General features: G+C 37.6%; 1 protein-coding gene across 17 annotated transcripts in view; it reads right to left on the reverse strand.

Annotated features, from left to right (window-relative positions):
• The window catches only part of Pkp4 (plakophilin 4), a 239,319-nt gene that overhangs the window by 25,409 nt on the left and 190,215 nt on the right, over positions 1 to 23,695 (reverse strand). For all 17 annotated transcript variants that reach the window (XM_048345412.1, XM_048345410.1, XM_048345408.1 and 14 more), the window contains 4 exons: positions 23,301 to 23,489; positions 21,032 to 21,248; positions 13,830 to 13,962; positions 12,094 to 12,307 (listed from right to left, as the gene is read on the reverse strand). In XM_048345412.1, the coding sequence (XP_048201369.1) occupies positions 12,094 to 12,307; positions 13,830 to 13,962; positions 21,032 to 21,248; positions 23,301 to 23,489 (753 nt within the window). The remainder of the gene's footprint in view (positions 1 to 12,093; positions 12,308 to 13,829; positions 13,963 to 21,031; positions 21,249 to 23,300; positions 23,490 to 23,695) is intronic.

Here is a 23,695-nt window from a genome sequence, read left to right on the forward strand (position 1 = left end):
TGGCTTTCACATTTCCTGATGAGTCCAGCCATAATGGACACACAACAGCCAGCCGTGGTGTCAGCCTACAGTCCACAGACCATTGACAGGCAAGGTGTCATTTCCTACCTTTCCTGCTGACAATTTTATAGCATGTGATTCCTAAAGTCATTGGTGTAATTCTCTGTCAAGGCCTTTCAAATTACTCACTTCAAAAAATTCAGCTCATGGGGGAGACCTTCATTTTCCAATAAACTACTTGCTACTTCACAGAGTAAGTGTATTCTAGTAAAGTTAACAGCAAGACAAGGCTCATAAAAAGCAAAGCCAATCAAATTAGAGGCTCTATGTAAAGTCAGATATAAAATTGCTCCTTAGTATCCACTGGGGTTTGTTTTGAATGCCCCTATGGATACCAAATAAGCAGATATAGAATGGTTGGTATAGTTTCATATGTTCTCTCCTGCACATTTTTAAGTCATTTCTAGATTGCTTATAAAACCCACAAATGTAAATACTATATAGTTATCACATTATACTTTTTTACCTTTTGAACTTTAACTTGTTTTGGTGCATTTTCTTATTAATGTCACTTACCCGATACTAAGATTACAGGCATTCACCACTGTGCCCAGCTTTCCTAAATAGTTTTGATATGCTGTGAGTTGACTATGAATGCAGATTCTGCAGATACAAGGGACTGTGAAGTGTACAAAAGTTAAAAAACTGGTATCACAAACTTTATGTGAAATCATGAGGGGTCTAAGTTGACCCTGAGGATATCCTGCTTCCCTCCCTCCTTTTCTTTTCTTCCCCTTCTTCCTCCCTTTAGTGCTGATACCAGGACTTGAACTCAGGCTTTTTCTGCTTATGGCTGGCATGTACTGCTTGAGCCATGCCTCCACTTTTGGCGTTTTGCTGGCTAACTAGAGATAAGAATCTCGAGGATGTAGCTGCTTGGCTAACCGGGGTTCTTACATCTCAGACTCCAGAATAGATAGAATGACAAAAGGAGCTGTATTTCATCATCTAACGTAGTATTGGACATAACAATGAATGTTCTTCAATATAAACAAAGGCAAAGTTACCATTTACTGTGGCTTTATTCTATTATGCATTGTTAAGATGCATAAATGAACTAGCTTTCCCATTTGGTTATTCCATAATTTCGAAATTCCACATGTTGACTTCTTAAAGTATGATGAGTATTACATTTCCAAATTCGATTTTCATTTAAATTTGATTAGGCAAGTTTAAAGAGCTATCCAGTTATCATCCATGTTTTTATGTACTGTTAGGCATATGCAGGACACATAGTAGGTACTCAAAAACATGCCGAAGGATTAATTTTATATTCTATATTTGTTTTTGGATTCTTTTCTTTTCGGTATTGAGGATTGTATTCAGGGCTTTGTACATGCAAAGCAAGTATTATATCACCTGGGCCATACTCTCCCAGCCCTGTGCCTTTTCTTTAAAGTATTTAGGAGTGTTGTTAAGGTCTACAAACGCAGGAAGAAGGCCAGAACAATGTTCTGCATTTTTACCAGGATGGGTCAGCCTGCCTGTCACATTGAGACCACCATCTTAGTTATGGGGACAGCAGAATTTCACTGCCATTGCATTTTCCAGAATCAAAAGAGCCATACCAACACTCTAGAATTCCCATCCTTCAGAAAAAAAAAAAAAGAGCAGTGTTGCAAGAATATAAAATGAAAGTTGTTAAATATGCAACTCTTCAGTAGATAAGCTGATTATGCTATCTTTGGTCACATAAGATGACTTATTGATCATAAAATCAGTCTACTACTGAAATTCAGGCTTTCATTTCTATAATGAAAAATTGTTCAAAGCTATTCTTTGCCAGGAAAAAAGAGATTCTATTTTTGCTAAGCATGTGCTATTCTGCAGGCCGATACAAAGGCAGCTTCGTCACCCTGCAGTGCGCATCGCTGCATTTCTACCATTCTGAACTTCACACAGAATTGAAAGAGCTACAACATTTGGTGTGGATTTAACTATCCATTTTCCAACATCAAAGTTTCAAGACATTGATTTTTCTTCCCTAATTTCTATTCCCCAAATAAGGTTACATAAAGGCCAAAACAACTAGTTCTGATGAACAAATACTAGATGAAAAAAGGCTCAATTAAACTTAAAAGCCTTAGCTATGGGATGATTAATTTGGATTTTCTACTCAAAGAAAAAAGCACCATTCTTAAGACCACCTAATAATACCTGTGTGTACTCTAGGTCACTAAAAAAGTAATAAAATCATGTTCTTTCCACTTAGTCTATCTAGGGCTTCATTTAATGGGTCAGGAAGTTATCTTGCTAGGGTTGTAAGTAATGAATAGAATATACACCAACTCCCAGATGTACTGAGACAGATGAAAAAACGGAGAACAGGAGGATTAGCATTCTCCATCAGCAGGATAAAGCCCTGGCTCTGACATCCTAATGTAAAATTTATTTAAAAAGTACTTATTGGCATACTCTATTATCTCCTCGTGCCCGAAGAGAAAGTTAAAAATAAAGTATAATTTGGTTTAGGAGGCTGGGGATTTTATTTAATTTAAAGTAATTATTAGCTATTTGTTGTGTGGAGTAAGAATATACACATATAAGTGAATTTAGAAAATATTAGGAAATTTCACGCATACTGTCATCTAAAAATGCTGCTTATTTTCTACTACAGGAATAAAGTACACATAAATATGAATAACTAATAAGCATAATGAAATACTGCCATGAGATGAAAGTTCATTCCCACTCCCCCAAAGAATGAATAAAGCAGTTAAAATACCATTTCACATAAATCTATGCTGCAGAATTTTGAAAGAGCTCATGTTTAAAACAAGCTTTACAGCTATTCTAATAGCCTACAGATAATTTTATAGCCAAATTAGAAGCTGATTTTACAGATTAATTAAAGAAATAACAACAATTTGGAAAGTGTGTTTTTTGAAGACCATTTAAAACTAACCAAACAACATTTGAAGTGATTTCTCTGGTAGCATAAACACACAACAACCTACACGTTTGTCTTCCTTTGTCATGAAAGATAATTTTCTACAATTCATTTTTATGTAGCATTTAATTTGTCTTGTTTCCTAATGATTTTTTTTTAAAACAGGAACCCCATGTTTGTAGATATTGCCAAAATTAAATGAACAATCAAAACAGGCCCAAATACTAAGGCATTCTAAATACTGGACATACTATGCTTGCATTTGCTATCAAAAGCTAGCCTCATTCTTTAGTTCTTTATGTCATTAATGAGATAAGTGTAATTGCCTTGTCCTTGGGGTATGCAGAATTTAAAGGAGACAACAAATGTGTTCACAAATCAACCAGCACAACCATGCTCTAGTTCTCTGGTTCAGAGGTAGTCCTTTTCTGGCAATTTTGACTTGTGGGAACACACTGGTGCCACACACACCATCTTGCAAACATTCTTTAAAAATAGGGAGAGAAAATTATAGTGGATTCTAGGCATTCACACACAGTGAGGCCAATGGAGGATACTCGTTGGGGAGGAACACAAAGGTGTAATGCCTTTGTGACACTGATCACATAAAAAAATGTCTATCAAAATGAACTCCAGGAAAGAGAAATAAGAGGTTTCTTTATTTTTTCATTTTCTTTTTGTGTTCCTTGTTCATGTGTTTGTCTTTGGTAGGCATGGAGAGGGCACAGAAATGGAGGGACAAAGGGTAAACAAAGGCAGCAGTGAAGACAGAAAATGAACTATACAGCTTATGGGTAAGGACAGGAGAGGGAAAAGACTGGGAGAGAGCGAAGGACAGAGTGACATTGTCCAAAAAAGACACATATTCATTACCCAATTTATCAAATGGTAACATCTCTGGTCATCACCTTTATAATAACAATAAATAATTAACATCAACAAAAAAAGTAATGCAAGTTGGGTGGAGGTGTTCAGCAATTAACCAAAGAACTAGGTTTAGTCTGAAGCACTTGGAGGAGTGACAGGGTCTGATGTAGGGAAAACACTGAGGCTCAAACCTCACAGACTTCTAATCTGGAAGAATTCTGGGCAGAGCATTAAAGTAATACTGTGGGATTTAAAAAATTTTAAAAAACGGGGGTAGAGGGCTGGAAGCATGGCTCAAGTGATAGAGTCCCTGCTTAGCAAGGGGAAGGCCTTGAATTCAAAACCCCCAAACTGTAAATAAATGAAGAAAATATTTTTTAAGTGAGAGTAGAAATGTTAAATTATGCCAGACATGGTGTATCATGTCTGTAATCCTAGCCACTTAGGAGACTGACATTGGGAGGATCATAGTTCTAAGCCTGCCCAAGCAAAAAGTTGAGATCTTCCCCCCCCCCCCCCGCCCCCACAGTGCAGGGGCCATGCCTATCATCCTAGGCATGGGGCAAATGTAAACAGGAGGATCACTGTCCATGATGGACAAAGGAACAAGCAAGAAGGCTGCTCACTGCATATGTAGTGTAGGAAATGTAGAAATCTCAGAAACCGACACTCTTGTTATCAAGGCAGGAAGGTAAGCCTCTGGTCTAAGCACCTGTCTATTCATAGCATGTGACCACCCATTAGTATTTTGCAAAAGCCTATCTCCAGTTTTTCTCTTTGCAGTTGTTCCTGATGTTCTCCTCTGATATCTAAGTGAGATTTTTACAGACATCTGTAGCTTCTTGGAGAAAGTGACTATGTCATTATTTGGCCAACCCCCTCCCTGTGCAAGTTTTACTTAAATTTACAGATGTCAGAGCTTTTAGATTTATACTGCCTTTACCCAACACATTGTGGAGGTTGAGTAACCATAATATGATGACTCAATATATGAAAGGCTTCAAAATCTGATTTTGAACTTTTATATTATAAATGCTTAATCAGTATAATTTAGGTAAACATTCTAAAATGTGAAAAACTATATAGTTTTAAATATGTCTGACTCTAATCTGCACATAAGGGATGCTGACTTTGTACAGGCCTATGCTATCCAATATGGCAGCCTTCAGCCTCATGCAGTGACATTTCCTGACTACAGGCACAGGGCCTAGGGCCTCCTCGTTGGCCTACTAGGTCTGCTAGTTGCATTCTGTACTGCAGAACTGGCCTTGTGAATAGTAGAAGTGCAGTGATCTCTGTGGAGGCCCTGCCTTGCTCACCTAGGCACTCTGGCTTTTACTGCCCACAGCAGATGCATAATCCCTGTCAGGCAGGTCAGTCTTGCTCTGTGATGGAATGGTACTCAGCTAGTCTGAAGGAAGGAAGCTATCTAGGAGGGATCAGGACCAGAAGGGACTTGATTAGGGGACTTGCTTAAGGTCCCTTAAGGGACATACCAGATGAAGAACATGAAGGCTAGAAATGTAGTGTCTTCAGATAACAATTACTACTGGCTTGTGTTTCTACCTATAATTTTGCAGGCACAAAGATGCAGCATAGTCATTTTGAGAAGTTCTATAAATTTCTCTAGATTCATTTACAGAATCATATTTGCATTTCAACATATTCTGGTTTATCCTAGGTAGTTTTGCCATTCATGGATATGTGGAGAGGATTAATTGCACAGATAGTTACATGGTTTTATGTTCCCTGGAAAGACATTTCTATAGAAAATAAATAGGCTTATGATTCAGGAATGTTGAGAATTACTCATCAGGGACATAATGCATGGTTCCTTTTGTTAGAGGAATTAATATCAGGGATCTAGTCACATAAAATGAAATCTGGGACTTGTTCTGAGACAGTGGCAGCCAGGACAGAGCACTGCCTCCTTACTGTTCTGTGGGTTACATCAAAGTCTGACAAAGAATTATGTTATTTATACCACCAAAGTGAGATCCCCTATAGTCACTGAAGTTGTTATTTCCCATAGCTGCCTTGCAGGTGGAAACACACAAAAAGCACATTTATTCTTCTGTAGCTGTACTAAATCTTCAACCTACTTGTCTGGTATCGGAAGATGAAAACAGCCTAGAGGGGGAAGTGACTCATGGTGAGCTATAGGGCATCAAGAAAGTTCAGAAAATGAAAAGCACTTGAGAAATCTAGTCTGGGATTTCCTGGACATTTTTGTCTTGGACTTACTCCATGTGCCCTACTTCATATTCACTGGCTCTCCAGTCCTCCAAGAGTCAGTCTCTCTCTCTTGCTGGGAAATGCCACCGACCAACTGTTAGGCATCTAGTTCTCTACATGACCTCCTTCTCCCTTTGACTGCCTTATTTTCTTCAGCATTCACAAGCCTAAGCTCAAAATCTAACACCATATACCACTATATGGGTACATCTTGTCATATTCAGAGAATAAATCTTGAAAGGCTCCCAGGAGCAAAATTACATTTCAGTAAACTGAAGCTTTATGATAATACCTGATCATGGTTTGACATGACCATACCAGTGGTGGGTTTAAGGTTATTTCTACCTAATGCGGAGAAAAATTCAGACAGTTAAGGTTACTATACACATTTTTTGGTAGTATTTTGAAAGAACTAGGGAAATGACATTTGGAATATAGGAAATTAAATGCTCAGATTTGCTTCTGTTTTGTATCTCTAGTGGCTTGGGGACGGGCAAGGGTGCAAAGGGCCAGGGCAGAAAAAGAATTACAGTTCACATGTCAGGACCTTAATCTGAGAGTCACTCACTCAACTGTTCTCCAGTTGTTACTCTTTCGTAGTGTGTGTGTTTGTCTCTGTGTGTGTGAGTGAGTGGGAGTGAGAGGGAGAGGGAGAAAGAGAGACAGAGACAGAGACAGAGATGCAAGTGTATATATGATAATTACTTTAGGGTCTTTTCCAGTTCAAAGCTTTCTATAAATTAAGAATTAGCCCATTTATAATAAACTATTTTAGGCTCATTACCAATTAAAAAATTTAAATGTTGCCATTTTATTTCTTGTTACCATTTTTCAAAGTCATCATTTGAAATGTGAGTTGGAAGAGGGAGGGATACTGATTGAATGATCTGTATTGTTGCTCTTTAAAGTGGACCCAATGGTAAGAATTCTTACTGGTTTTGGCTGAGAAGCATGACTAGGTAACTGAAAAGAACATACAGATCTACTTGTAGCTCACATGGTCCACAAAGGCAAGGCAGAAGGTGATAGATTGTCTCCTGTTTGGTCCAGGGAAGAGATGATTATTTAGAGGCATAATAAATGGTTAAGGGGACATGTTTAGTAAATGGTTTCATCCTGTAATGTGAGCTCAGTTTATGCTATATACCACCTACTCTGTTCTTACTATTGATTAAGCTTTGCCTGGCTCATTTATTCTTACTAAGTGCACAATTTTACTATTAATTTGTCACCCAATTAGAAAAGTGAGACTAATGATTAGAAAGGGAATGTGCTCCGTTTCATGTTCTGCACAGTGTCGGAATATATTGCTGGCATCCAAAATATCAAAATAAGAGTGCAGGAATATTGTACTTAGCTATGTGAATGAATATTACTTTCTAAATTGTATAGAATGAATATAGGAATGACATGAGCAAAGTCTACTCTTATTAAAGAATAAAATAAGGCTACTCTCTTGTAGCATTAATAAGAAGAAATTATTGTAGTAATCTTAGGACATTTGTAAAGAGCAGGCAGCTGGCTTCAGATTTTGGGTGGTAGTTTTAGTTTCTATGGTTTTAAAAGATGAAAATTTCAAGATGTTCAGTAACTAGAAAGCCATATTTCCTAGTTTAGAAAAACAATATTGAAAAAATGAATTAAACATATCTTTTAGTGACAAGACATTCTTATTTTCAATCTATAGCTTGTAGTCTAGAAGACATTAATTTCATAACCTGACTCTGACAGTCATACTTTGTGCAGCTTTGAAGTTTATATTTTCAAGGTTAGGGGACTTTAAATTTAAGAAAACAGTCAATGCATCTGTATATATCAGTAGTTACCATAAGAAAAGCTCATAGGTTTCACCCTGGAAAACGTTCAACACAATGAAGAAAACCCAAGAATCATGTTACATGTTAGAGAATCATTTTAATGAACAATGATAGCCATACTATCTTGGGAAGATACACTTGGCAGACTAGTACATTTTCCCCTTGAAAATGAAGATGTAGACAGAAATACAGGCCTTAAGTAGTTTTTATATTTAAAGCAAAAGCAAGGCATTTTAAGAAGAAGAATAACTAAAAATTCCTTCATTTAAATACAGTAAGAATTGCCCAACTAAAACAAAGAGGACAAGGAGGAAAAAAAGATGAGATTAATAACTGCGTTGAGTTACTTAATATGAGAACAGTAGGAAACCTAGGTTCAAAGGAATGGTTAATTTCCTCAGTACAGTTCACTGCACTGAATAAACATGTTCAACAGTTCATGATCCTATGTTAACTGAAGAACTCTTAGGCTACACATACAAAGGCCATGGGTCAAGTAAGGATGGCCAGGGCCATGGTATGTGGGGATGACACTGGTCAAATATTAAAATTAGGCTATGGGCAACTGACAGGCATTGCTGGGGACACAGGCACATAGCACAGTGTTTCTTATGTCCGGAAGAGAATAGTTCAGACTAGAGCACACTTTCCTGCTTAAGAGGGGCCCAATGGGCTGAGTTGGTATATAGGGCCATCCTTGGGCAAAATGAGCTCCCAGAGGTTTGTCTTCCTCCCATTTCCAAATCATGACAAATATCTTGTGCTTTTGGTACAAGCTATGAGCCTCCAGTCCTAGTGGGTTCAATCACATGATAGGTGCTTGTGTGAAAGCAGTTCTGGGGACTCATGCTTTGGATGGCTGATTGGGCAAAAATGAATTTTGAGATTCCATTTGACTTGTGATTTTACAAATTAAAGAGCTTATGAAACTATGACTTGAGGAAGTACTAATGAAAAAAAGACTCAAGGATCTCCGGACACAGAAACAACTCTGCTAGATTCATATTGTGACTTGATGGTGTCACCTTAACTAGATGATGTTTTTATACACAGGAATCAAATGCAGGGTGACAGCTAGACTTTGGGAACTAGAAATACACTTCGGAATCCTCTAGTCCAAATACTTTACATCTGGCAGCTGAGCAATGAGCAATGTGTGGACACACCACCCTCTCCCATTACAATGTTACGAAAGGAATACATCCGATGCAAGCCGTTCATTTATCAAAACAAACTGGTTGTAAAAGTATGTAATTGTAAAATACCAATTTCCTCAATATATACCCCCTTCCTCCAAAATGATTAATGTTGGGAAGCTCCTGGCAAATATTTTCAAAAGAGAAATATCAGGACTCTTCAGAGTTTTATGTTGAAAGATGCACTATTGGGAAAATGGTGCTTTTTTGAATAGCTCTTCAAGGCCATGACCCACATGTTGAAACACCTTATGTTCATAATGACTAGCCATGTCCATACATATAAGTAATGAGATAAGATGGGAATTAGTACTCAAGTCACAGCATGCCCCAGGTAAATTGGGATGGAAGGGACTTTCGTAAGTGCAGTCTGGCTCTACTTCAAATAACGTAGATTTACTTTTAAATAAAAATAATTAAAAAAAAAGATCACCAAACTTTCATGGACTAGTAAATTTACCAATTATTTGGGGTCAACTCAGCAAAGGCAATGTTTCTTTCTTCAAAACTTCAGAAACAAAAATTTACGAAAGTCTGATTTCTTCTGTGAGAAATCATGAAAGAACAGAAAAAAAAAGAATAAAAAAAACGGGTGAAAGCTGTGTTTTTTGTCAGATTGTCTTGGGCTGATCTAAGTAGAGATGCATACAGAACATTCTGCAGTGTTGTTGGCTCAAATGCATGTTATTGCAATTGGACATTACACAGTAGGTTCAAACAGATGGGGAAAAATACACTGTTTTCCTCCTCTTCCTTTTGTAGGCCAAGCTAGGTTTTCTATCATCCAGAGACTTTCCTATCCATCCTGTGTGTCCAAACCTGACTTCTACTAAGTATGGCCATTGTCACATTTCCCAACATCCATAGCCCTCAGACTCTGCAAACAACACCATCTCCTTTGTCATCTTAGGAGGCAGCTTCAGATCAAGTTTGGATATAATAAAAAATGATGTCTAGAATGGAGATAATGATGTTCATTTTCTTAATACTAAATAATTTGTTTCAATTATTATATTTGCACACATATAAATTCTAAACTATTTCTAGCTTGAGAGGATAAATACTTCAAAGGCTTTTCAAAGAAGAAATATAAACTATTAAGTGAACATGTAACTTAAAAGGTTGAGACATTAATACTGAAATACACAGACAGGAAGTCCATTACCAAGTTCAAGATGAGAGCTGGAATATATTTTACTTCTAGTATGTAAATTCTATACCTGATTTGACATGCAAGGAAATATTAATATTGTATTTTTAATATTTATATCTTATGAAAAAATTGATTCCCATTAGATATTACATGCATGATGATTTGCTACATTCCCAATGGTTACTGAATTATTTCTGACAAAATTTACAACTCTGATTTCATAATAGAAGCCAGTAGGGAATGGGATTAATTTCAAAGAAATCTTGCTTAAAAATCTGAAATTAAATATCTCAGGCATAAAAAATAGCACACAAAATATGAAACAAACATGTAGGTATCCACCATCTAGCTTTATCAAATATTAATACTTTGCTATAGTTATTTTTGATTTCTCTAAAGAAATAGAGGTAGAATACATTCTCCAGTCCCATTTTCTTTTCTCTTTCCTCACAGAGGTAACTACTGAATCTATTTTATCATTCCAATTAGAAATCTTTAGTTTATGTGCATCTATCTAAAAATAATTTATAGTTTGAATCTACATGTGCAAAAGCTTTACACAAACAGTATCATGCTGCAGTTATCTGTAAATATTTCTCAAGATTTATCTGTGCTGCTATATATAGCTCTAAAGTGCTTATTTTACTCTTGTGTGGTTTCACAGTGTGAGGTACCACAATTTACTCCTTTCCTGACAATGAATACTTAGTATTGGCATTCTCTATTATAAATTACCAGTGGCAGTTCTATATTATAAATAATGCTGTCATTAATTCATCCTTCTGCATAGTGGTCCCTTTGTCTGAACCTCAAGAATGCCAGGACACAGGTACTTAGCCTTGCATGTTCCAGTATCTCCAAACAAACCACCATCTCTCATTCCTTCATGTCTCTGTTCTCCTATATGACCATTACGCCTCATTTCTCTAACTGTTCCCTCTTTAAGCCAGTGCCACTAGATGGGTGATCTCTTCATGGACTTCTCAGGCACCAGGCTTGTTCCCATCAAATGAATCCTCTACTCTACTTCCTGCAGGCCGAATGTATTTTAAAACCCCAAATGGCCATGATATGCTCCAGTGTCCTTACTGCATGTAACACACAAGTGCTTTGTAAAGCACTAGGTATGCAATCTCTTACAAGACTTGTTTTCTTCCAGTTTTATGACACAACAGTCCCCTTCTGCTGGTAGGAAGAAGAGTCAAGTCCCATGTCATTCTGAGCCTCTGCTTGTGAGTGGAAATATTCCCTATTGTTCAAGGAATGTTCCTACCCATCTCTATGTTCCTGATGCAACCTCTATGGAATCATGGCGCTTGCCACATTGTCCTGAATTTCACAGAACCATCTATAATTCTTCTGCCTGAGTGCTACTTGTGGACAGGGCCTGGGTTTTATTTGCTCTTACATTCTAGTGGCCTAGCAAAGTGATTGGGAAGCAAGCAGATTCAGACACTGGATGAATGGAAGGAAAGCGGGAGAAAATGAGGGAGGGGATAACAATGTTCAACAAGAATTGTGCTCATTTACTTATGGAACTGTAACCCCTCTGTATACTGCCTTTACAATAAAAAAATAATAAATTTAATACTGCCTAAAAAAAAAGAAGAGACAGAACCAAGTATTTAGCCCTCCAGGAACAAGATGTTTGTTAGTTGATAATTATGCATTGATAAGCACAGTAACTGGTAATGAATTGATCTCTACAATTACCTTCTGAATCCTTAAATTATAAGATGGATTTTTCATAGTTGCTATTTCTCTCTCATCCATGACTTAAAATCCTACAACTCCTTCATAATGGTACTATAGAAGGGTAAAGTCTAGAATGTTTTTTGACATTTCCTCTAGGTCAATGTTACCTTCTATACTTACCTGTAACAAGTTCCCTGACTTCGGCATCAATAGATTTTCTCAATAGTCGCAGCAAGGCAGGTATCCCACCAACATTCTTCATCGCTATTTTATTTTCATCTGTAGACTTGCCAAAAACAAGGTTTCGGAGGGCACCACAAGCATTCTTCTGAACTTCCAAAACTCTGTGGTCCAAAAGGTCAACCAGATGCTTGATTCCCCCTAGTCTATAAACCTAAAATTAAGATATATTGGGTACCAGGTGTAAGTGGCATGTGATTAATCAGTAATCAAAAAAAAGTCTCTCTTTAGGAAAGATATTGGGAAGTGTATACCTTCAAAACTTCTGAATGTTACTTTTTACTTTAAGTGGATCACCTTTTGTAGATTTTCGGGACACACTCTATAAGGATGCTCCTTTCTTGGATTCATGACTTAAAAAGTGATGGCAGGCAGCTGGGCACTGGTGGCTTATGCCTGTAATCCTAGCTACTCAAGAGGCTCAAGATCAGAGAATCAAGATTCAAAGCCAACCTAGTCTGAAAGACCATCTCCAATCAATCAGCAACATGCCTGGCTGGAGGTATGACTTAAGTGGTAGAGTCCCAGTTGTGAGCAAAACAACAATAACAAACAAAAACAAAACAAAAACAAAACAAAAAACCCAACAGAAAAAAACTTGAGAATATGAGGCCTTGTTCATACCCTGGTAGTGGTACAGAAATATTAGGGGTACAGGGAGTACATTTAGGCAGTGTAGTTTTTTGCCAGGCTTCTGAACACACACTGGGAATTACTTTCATTTCAAGAGAACAATGAGGCCACATGTATACATGATGTCTGCAGGATCACAGACCATAACTGGAAGGTACTTCTGAATAAGTTATTTAGTGTCTAGAATTAATTCCCTAGGCAACTCTTTTTATACTCCCATTAGTTTGTGATTTCATTAGAATATTTGTTAACCACTTCTGGACTTTATTCACTACATCTACTTGTAGCTCTGTAGCAATATATCCACTGCATATTAAACTGTATATGGGGGGGGGGGCTGAAATGTTAAGACTCTTTGGTTTATGGAATACCAGTCAATGACCAGTAACTTAATGTTTCTAAAAACACCTAAATGCTGTATCACATGAAATACATTAACTCCCAAGTTCAGTAATGATATAATTTTTATTCTAGTAGACTTTTGGCAAATATTTCTAAAATGAGGGTTGAATTGACTTTTGCTTCAAGCTTGCTAATGATGTGAATACATGATTTGATAAGGCTGAAAGCACTCTAGGAAATATATGCATTCTACTTTTTTTCTTAGTTAAGAAGCAAAAGAACATTTGAAATAAAAAATATCCCTTCAAGAAGGGATCTTCAAACGGAACAAGGAAACTTGAGGGGATGTGTGGGGTTGGGACAGATGAAAGGGGAGACATGGATCAAGATGGAATGCACTTGTAAACTGACACACTGAGATGAGACTCCTTTGTGCAACTACTTGATGATGATGATGATGATGATGTTGATGATGATGATGATGATGATGATGATGATGATGATGATAGAACTTTAAAAAAGGCATCTGGTATTTTCCCTCCCTATGGTGATGCTGTAGATTGAACCCTGGGACTCTAAGTACACACGTTGTCCACCCCTGTGCTTCCTCCTAATTCTGGTTAACTTTGTAAATAGTGATTGTGTGGCTGCTAGCTGGGAAGCACCAGCCCCTGAGCCATCCCAGGCCCTGTGTCTGATACCTCCATCTTCACTTTGTTGTCCCCAAAGCACAGGTGCTGCAGGTAGGCCGCCGCATTGGCCTGCACGGACGGGAATTGGTGCTGCAGCATGTGGATGACTTCAGGTAACTCCGGATCACGCCAGGCGAACTCCCTACACAATGGAAACATAGATTCAGCAAAGAAGGTGTGTTGGGAATAACACACTGAACAGCACGTTCTTCATAGGGGGAAAAGGCTCAGCGGAGACAAAAATAGGACGTTACAAAAATCTCTAAGTACTTAAGTGTAAATGATTGTTTTCCCCTGATGAGCATACGCTAAGGTCTAGATGCTTATGAGCTTAAAGAAACCATGATGCAGGGCTGGGGATATGGCCTAGTGGCAAGAGTGCTTGTCTCATATATGTGAGGGCCTGGATTCAATTCCCCAGTACCACATATACAGAAAATGGCCAGAAGTGGCGCTGTGGCTCAAGTGGCAGAGTGCTAGCCTTGAGCAAACAGAAGCCAGGGACAGTGCTCAGGCCCTGAGTCCAAGCCCCAGCACTGGCCAAAAAAAAAAAAAAAAAAAAAAAAAAAAAAGAAACCATGATGCACAGATGCACAGAAACAGAGCCAGGGAACAAAGCAAATTCTTAATATGGTAACTTTTCCTCTCCAGTGTTCCTCCTCCTGATTCTAATTTTATGCCTTTCTACCCAAGGAAGAAATCTGCAGGTGTGAGGCCCAGGTAAAGAAGTATACTTCAGCTGAGTGTGGTATCATGCCTGAGAAGAGAAAGGGCTGATGGTGAAGGTCAGAGCTGGTGTCAGTCTATTCATGAGGAACACAGTCAGTACAGATTCTTAGGAAACTTAGCATTTATACTTGCTCTTGAATATAGAGACAATTATCCAAAGAAAAAAACACCACAATTATACACCAGTAGTCCTATTCAGAGAAAAGCACTGTTGACATTTCCTAGACTTTTCTTTATATGTATGGAGATATGCTCATGTGGGGGTATAAAATACTTTTTCCCCCCAAGAAATTGGACTGTTATTAAATAGTATTTGATATGTCATGAGTATCTGATCTGTTCTGTGTCAGGTACTTCTTTAGGCCATATGTATTATGTGTGCACATAGATATGTACATTTATTCTAGCTTTGTTCATTACAAATATTTCCAATTGTCTGTCTGTCTGTCTGTCTGTCTGTCTCTCTCACACTACAGCACCATTTCTGGCTTTTCCTGTTTATGTGGTACTGAGGAATCGAACCCAGAGTTTCATGCATGCTAGGTAAACTCTCTACCACTAGGCCACATTCCCAGCCCAATGTTTCCATTTCCTTACAAATGGGGCAATGCCATTCTTTCTGATGGAAGCATACTCCATTGTGTATATATAACACATCTTCTGGTTCCATTCATCTACTGAGTGGCATCTGGTTGGTTCCATATTTTAGCTATAGTAAATCATGCTGTAACGAACATGGTTGTGCTGGTAGCTTTAGTGTGGTCTTGTTTGTGGTCAGCTGGGTAAATGCCCAGGAGTGGGATTGCTCGGTCATAGGGAAGCTCGACGTTTAGTCTTTGGAGGAACCTACATACTACTTTCCAGAGTGGTTGAACAAGCTTACATTCCCACCAACAGTATAGTACTATTCCTTCTTGGCCACATCCCCACAGAATCTGTCATGATTAGTTTTCTTGATAATGGCCATTCTAATGGGGGTGAAGTGGAATCTCAATGTTGTTTTGATTTGTATTTCTTTTATAGCCAGAGATGTTGAAAATTTCTTCACAGGTCTATTGGCCATTTTTATTTCTTCTTTGGAGAAGTCTCTTTTTAAATTTTTTTTTTTTTGCTTTTTTGCTTTATTGTCAAAGTGTGATACAGAGAGGTTACAGATTCATATGAAAGGCAGTGAGTATATTTCTTGTTCTACTTGTTACCTCCTCCTTCCCCCTCCCCCCTTTTTAAATCTTTAGCCCACTACTTCCATTGTCTAGTTTTTGTTTTGTGCTAGTCCTCAAGGCTTGGGGCTTTTATGCTCAAGGCTAGTGCTTGACCACATGAGTCACAGCTCCACTTCTGACTTTTTGGTGGCTAATTGGAGATAAGAGTTGCACGGATTTTCTTCTTCGGGCTGGCTTTAAACTGCAATCCGCAGATCTTAGTCCCCTGTGTAGTTATGATTACAGGCATGAGCTATGGGTTCCTCAGCTTACTGCTTAGCTTTTGAAACCCATAGTTTCACTTAGTCTGGCAAGGTTCCAGGTTTACAGTCCACTGCAAAGGAACAAATCACTACATACCTGGACCCATATATATGTACTGACTACTTGCTCTATAACAAAAATTTACTGAACCCTTACTGTACTAGAAGTGCACAGTATGTACTGGAGGTAATTTTAAAAAATAAGAATTAACAAAATGAAAAAACGGGCTTTATATGTATAGGTCTTGCATGCTAAAGTAAGACATTGCTTTTGTTTTGGTCATTGTTTTAATTTTTCTTGCAGTATTGGGGAATGAACACAGGGTTTCATGCCTGAGCTACATTCACAGTGCTTTTGTTTTTATTTTGTTTCTGAGATAGCACTTGGCTAATTAGCAAAACTGGATTAGGTTTGAACTAATGATCTTCTTGCTCCTGCTTCCTGAGAGGCTGAGATTGCAAGCATGTGCTACCATGCCAGGCAAAAGTTTATTCTTCAAAATAATAAGAGGAGTTAGCAATTAGTGAGATTACCTACATCACATATTGTATCATGAAATTTATATTTATTATGTCATTTGTCGGGTGGTAAGTACTATTATATGTCATTATATACTTGTAAAAATCTGGGAATATAATTAAGTGGCAAAAGTTAGTAAAACTATGTTCTATATGTGTCCACTCATAAAAAATTGAAGGCTAATGGAGATTTTATATACTTAAAATTGTATACTTACAATTTTATATGCTTACAATTTGTATACTTACAATTATTATATAGATATTTAAGTAAGGGCATTCTCTATAATAGTTGTCTTTTAGTGCAATGAAGATGTGTTAGCCATTTCTGATGAAAATCTTTCTAAGCCTATTATGTAAATCTACGCTGTAATTAATAACAGAGTGCAAGAAGTGTGATTTAGTCTTTCCTTGATGAGTCACAACATTAAAAGCATATATTTTGTTCTTTTCAAAAGGCTTAATGATAGTCACAGTTCCCTGACATCCCTAGGTGTCACAGGGCCAGACAAGAGAAGGGTGTCTTCTGCCTGGGGCTGAACAATTTGGCTTGGTTGGCATTAGTTCCAACCTTGACTAGACTTTGTCCTCCCATGAACATCCATAAAGCTGACTAAAATGTGTGAGGCAACAATTACCAGGATCTAGACAATAGGCTCTACAAGAATGAAATCCTTGCTGGGGGCCAGTGGCTCACTCCTACCTAGCATCCTAGTTATTCAGGAGGCTGAGATCTGATGATCATAGTTCAAAGTGAGGTTGGGGAAGACAAATCTGCCACCAACCAGTAAAAAGCCTGTACTGGAGCTGTGGCTCAAGTGATAGAGTGCCAGTTTTGAGTGAAAAAGATAAGCAATGGCCCAACACATTGAGTTCAATCTCTAGTACTGGCACAAAATATATATGCAAGCAAATAACATAAAATGAAAAAGAATTAAATCCTTGAGAGGAGGAAAATGCCTACAAAATCCCATAGCCACTTGGCTTTCTACTTTGGGTCACTTGGTTGAAGATGATGCAAGAGATTGAGACCAAGTCGTACCTGATGAAGTAGGTGAGCTGTGGGGAGGGAAGGACAATGTAATTTAGTGATATCAAAGCAGTTAGACTCCAGTCTCCTTGGCGAGCAGACCTTGTAAGTGCCTTAGGGATTTAGTCAATGCTCTACAAAGGCCATGTTTGAAAAGGAAAGACCATGCAATATACTTGGGGCTATGTTCTACAGCTGAACTGAATCTGAAATAGGCCAAAGAACAGCAAAACCAATATTGACAAGATTAAAACCATCTGCCAATAATTTAGTTATCAGCTATAACAAAACTTTGCACAAAGTAGAAAACAGAATCTGGGTTCCCCATAGTGTATTATCTGCAACAGTCACATATAATCAAAAAGCCACTAGATAAGATGAGAGATAAAAAAAGAAAAGCAACCCATAGAGATAACTTATAGACAAACCAGATATTGGAATAATCAGGAGACCGTTAAAATAAATATTACAAATGAGCTCAAAGACTTAAGGAAAAGATGTACACAAGATGGAAGTAGATGAAGAACTTCAAAACAGACACAAACAAGCAATAAGGTTGACTTTGAAAAGACAGGCCCAAACCTCCCAAATAAAATTATTCAAAACAACATCAACAGCAACAACAACAATTGCAACAAAACTAAAAGATGAGTACTGGATCCTGTGCCTGTAATTCTAGCTACTCAGAAGGCTTAGTGATCTTAGGATCATGGTTCAAAGAGAGCCTGGACAGGAAAGTCCATGAGACTCCTTACATCTAACTACCAAGAAAAAGAAAGTCAAGTACTAAAAGTGCAAGCCTTGAGCAAAAAGCTGGCATGTACACGTACGTACACACACACACACACACACACACACACACACACACACACTCTCTCTCTCTCTCTCTCTCTCTCTCTGAATAGGCTTAACAATAGGTTGGGGCTGGGAATATGGCCTAGTGGCAAGAGCACTTGCCTTGTATACATGAAGCCCTGGGTTCAATTCCCCAGTACCACATATATAGAAAATGGCCAGAAGTGGCGCTGTGGCCACTTCTGTTTGCTAGCCTTGAGCAAACAGAAGCCACGGACAGTGCTCAGGCCCTGAGTCCAAGACCCAGGACTAGCAAAAAACAAACAAACAAACAAAAAACAATAGGTTGGAAGCTGTAGAAGAAAACCTGCTAAGTTTTAGATAATTTAAATGAAAGAAACCCACTCTGAATACGAGAAAAAAGTTTTTTTCAATGTTTTTAAGAATAGAGGTCAAGGGGCTAGGAATATGGTCTAGTGGCAAGAGTGCTTGCCTCATATACATGAAGCCCTGGGTTCGATTCCCCAGCACCACATACATAGAAAACAGCTAGAAGTGTCACTGTGGCTCAAGTGGCAGAGTGCTAGCTTTGAGCAAAAAGAAGCCAGGGACAGTGCTCAGGCCCTGAGTCCAGGCCCAGGACTGGCAGAAAAAAAAAAAAAAGAAAAAAGAATAGAGGTTGAATAATTTGTGATGTAATTAAAAATCCTCTCCCCATCCCTTATTTCTTTAAAAGACTATTATCAGCAAAATTATTAACACCATATAGGTTTAACCATGTACATAGACATTAAGTACTTGATGACACCAATGTTGAGGGGAATGGGAAGGGACATATTCTGCCCAGTATCGCAGTCCAGTCCTTGAACAGAAGAACCAACAAGAACATGGACATCCTTTGTCATCATCAATTTCCATAGCAAATACTTTTAGGTTTCTTTCTTTAGAAAAATTATTTATATTACTAATAAGTTTGTCTCCTAAATTAAAAACATAAAAAAAAATCCACAGATTTCCTTTTACCTCTAACATACCAGTAACTTTTTCAATTTTATGGATAATTTATCCGGTTCATTATCATATAGCATTTCAAAGAAAAATTTACAAGTGAATAAAAATATTAAAGTGGCTATTTGCAAAACTGAGAAGTAGAAGTTGTCATGAGTATTCAAACTTCAAATTCACCCCAAATTCCAGTTTCAGCTAGAATAAATGTACCAATTACTATAAGATAATCACATATTCATCTTATGAAATGCATTACCAAAAAAGTTTCACACAATCAGCTAAACATAACAGTTTTATGCATTAGACTATGAAATTATCATAGTAGGAATAGCTGAAATACATTATCATACATGAAATTCTTGTTTATGGTGAATTATATTAGAGGTCAGAGCTGAAGTCTTCAGGGACACATATTAAATTCAAAACTCAAATCACACTTCACTGCATTTGCAGGTAACAATCATTTTCTCTGCAGGTCAAGCTAAGATATGATATAAATTACCCATAATTCAAAATCTTTTTGGGAATTTCTGCATCTGTTTGGGTGGCCTAGTCTTTTGTCCTTCAAAGATCTAAAAAAATGAAATAATTTAAGAATATTTCTCATAATTATATGTAGGAAGTGCTATTATACAAATTATTTTTTAAACTCCTTTAAAATGGCAAATAATAACAAGGAACAGAAGAAAGTTAAAAAAATTTAGGTATAGCAGGGAAATGGCTTTAGTGAAGTATAGAATTTGGAAGTACCCTATTTGAGTGGCTAAAACCTCATTTTAATTCATATTCTTTAGAATAACTTGGTAGGTTGCTAAAAATGAATTGATAATTTTAACAATTTTCCAGTGAAACAACTATCAGTGGGCGAAGAGTGAATGAAATCTTGCTAATACGTGCCTTAAAATAACACCAAAGCTACTTAAAACTTAGGAACATATTTCATGATTCCAGAAATGAAAATTCTCTTTTAGTTTTGAAACATATTTGTTGTCTAGCTATTGTAAAATAGATTTCATTAAAGATGAAGCGAGTTAAAAAAATCAATCAATAATGAAATGATTCATACTTACCTTAAGAGTGTTGTCTATGTGGCTCAATAAAATTTAAAAAAGACAAAATAGGTTTTCTTTGCCAAATACATTTTGCTTATGGGATATGAGAATTTCTTGAATGCCATATTCTCCTAAATGGTAAAATTCTTTTCAAAGGACTTAACAGAAATTCTACAGAGCATTGAGCAATATGATTTGAAATGTACACAATACTGATCTTTTCTGGCTTAGAATAATATATGCTTTACTGAAGCCAGTGCCCAAGAAGTTGGTCAGGATCAGGGAAGAAGGTAAAAGGCTCTTTCAAGTCTTTTGTTTAAGTCTTAGTAAATGCCTATCTCAGATAGTGGCCTGGGTAAAGTACTTAAGTGATGAATGCTTCAGATATTCCCACAGATCTATGCATTCTCTAAGCTCTAATTAAAGGATGGAAAGAATCAATCTATCTTTAAAAAAAGAAAAAGAAAAAAATTATTTTCAATAGCCAACACAACAGGAATACAACTGGAAGTGGTAGAGATAAGGTATAATTGATATTATAGTAGATTTTAAAGCTTAAAAAAGTCAGGATGGAAGAACCATAGTATTGTGGAAGTGCCCAATTGGAACTTGCCTGGGGTCTTTCTGAATGCTGTCTATTGATGGAGATCTCGTTGTGCCATCATCAGCAGGCGCAGAGTGGGGAAGCCTGTTGTAATTGCACTCTTGGACGCGGTATTGTATTGGCCTGTAGGGCTCCGCGTAGGTAGCTGTTGTGTTCAGGGCATAATTATTTCTTTGGTATGTAAGAGTACTCCGTTGGCTGGATGTCCTTTGCAGATTTCCAATACCTAAGAAAGTCAACATTTTGAAAAGATTAATATGTTCTCCACTAGGTCATACTTCAAAAAATTTTTCCTTTCAATTTTTTTTTTTTTTTTTTTTTTTTGCCAGTCCTGGGCCTTGGACTCAGGGCCTGAGCACTGTCCCTGGCTTCTTCCCGCTCAAGGCTAGCACTCTGCCACTTGAGCCACAGCGCCGCTTCTGGACGTTTTCTGTATATGTGGTGCTGGGGAATTGAACCTAGGGCCTCGTGTATCCGAGGCAGGCACTCTTGCCACTAGGCTATATCCCCAGCCCCTTCAATTTTAACATATGTAATTTTAATATGTTTATTAAGATTTAGTTCTTTAAAACTCCAAATAAGAAATGAATCTGAGAAACAAATGATAAAGTAGTAAAGTGTTGTAATTTTATTTGCATGAGATCTTAATTCAAATTCTTTGTATTTTTATACCTTTAAGTAGTTGTACAAAGAAGTATCATTCAACTGAAACTATCAAACCTTTAAACTTTGTGTACTCAGGTTACTTATTTTGACACACTCTTCAACCTCTATACCTATGGATCTTGATAACATTGGAAAATCTACCAAAGAAAAATACTGAAAGATGAAGTTATTCTATCACTATGCTCATGTTATTATAAGATGTTATATACAAAACTACGGTTTACTGTATTTAATATTTCTGTATCACTTATTATAGCATGTATCCTTCCAATGATTATATACATATTCTTCATGCAATTAAAAAGATCATCATCTGGGCACTGTGGTACACACCTGTAACCCAGATATTTCAGTTTGAGAGTAGTGTGGTTATGGTAGTGGGTTCCAGGGCAGCCTGAGCTATATATCAATGATTATAGCCAGGTGCCAGTGGCTCACGCCTGTAATCCTAGCTACTCAGGAGTCTGAGATCTGAGGATCATGTTTCAAAGCCAGTCAGGATTCTTATCTCCAAGTAATCACCAGAAAACTGGAAGTGGTGCTGTGGCACAAGTGGTAGAGTGCTAGCTTTGAGCTGAAGAGCTCAGCAATGTAGCACCCAGGCCCAGAGTTCAAGACCCATGACCAAACAAACAAACAAACAAACAACAACAACAAAAAACCCAAGCCAAAATAACAAAAAATGATTATAACATTTCTCAATCTGATCAAAGAAATTCCAAATTCCTATTCACAGAACACAGTAATAAGTGATTAGTTCCTCATTATCATTCAAAGTTGGTGCTTTTTATTAGAAGGAAAATTACTCTGTGGAGTAAACTGTAAATTTCTAGAAAAGAACAAATACAAACACTCTTCTCTCTGCTGGTGTTCTGGGAGGTATCTCCCCTTAAGGAGCCCCTGAAGCTGAGGGGTTATCATTGCTCGTTGGAGTTCTTGTGTGGAGAATATAGTAATAAATCTGTAAGACTTTTTTTTGTTGCTGTTGTTTAAAGAAAAGCTGACTCTGAGAGTACAGGAGACCATCCCGCATTCTTCTGGAAGGTCAGATCATCTTCAGGTCCAGCTTTGGATTCATGAGTGAGGGTGGGAGGCTGGGGTACGGGTGCCTGAGCTCCCTGTTTTAATAAATGCTTCTACTGCATTTTGTTCTGATTTAAATCCACCACAAGGGCTAGCTAGTTTACATTATACATTTCTGTATTCTGAATAACTCTAACATGTTAAAACATGCAGCTGGGCTCCTTACATGCTAAAGATAACTATGTCAACTATATATGGATTTCCTTAATACTTGATTTAAGGAACAAAAATTACAAAGAAATATTTCTTCAACAGTCTTCCTCTCTGTATCTGGTTTGTTCCTAATCCGAAGACAATCACATTTGTAGCTTAACAAATTTATTCCTAGATTAATTTTTGTACAATCACCATGTTCATGGATTATATTAGAGTGCAACTCATCACATAAAAATATTAAACGAACATCTCTTTTACTATTTACTGGTTGCTTATCTAATTGCTTGTCTAACAACTAAATGGGCCAGGGCACACAATTTCAATAAAATCCTTCTCCTGGTGGGCCAGTGAAAGCCAGAAAGCTGCTGCCCACCTGAGCCTGTGCGGTACAGTGCTGTCTGTGATCCCTGGAGCTCCACAGTTCCATGGTTTGGGCTGCGGTACACTGGGCTGTAGTAGGTCCTCCCCTCATAGATAGGAGTGATGTGCAAGTCTGGAGACACAGCTGAACGAAGGTCTTGCCCAAGCTGACTGTGCTGACTAGCATACGAACTCCGTAAGCCTAGAGGCAGCAAAATAAAATCCTTCACACGTAAGGAAACCATGGTGGGATGGAGAACCTTAAAGTCTTAACCAACACGGCTATGCACATGTTCAACATAAACACTCAAAGCAGTAAGTTTTATAATGAAGCAGTATCCAGTGCGAAAAAGATTTATGCCAGGTGCTGGTGGCTCACACCTGTAATCCTACTCAAGAGGCTGAGAT

The sequence above is a fragment of the Perognathus longimembris genome, chromosome 4 (assembly GCF_023159225.1).
Source record: "Perognathus longimembris pacificus isolate PPM17 chromosome 4, ASM2315922v1, whole genome shotgun sequence".
NCBI lineage: Eukaryota > Metazoa > Chordata > Mammalia > Rodentia > Heteromyidae > Perognathus > Perognathus longimembris.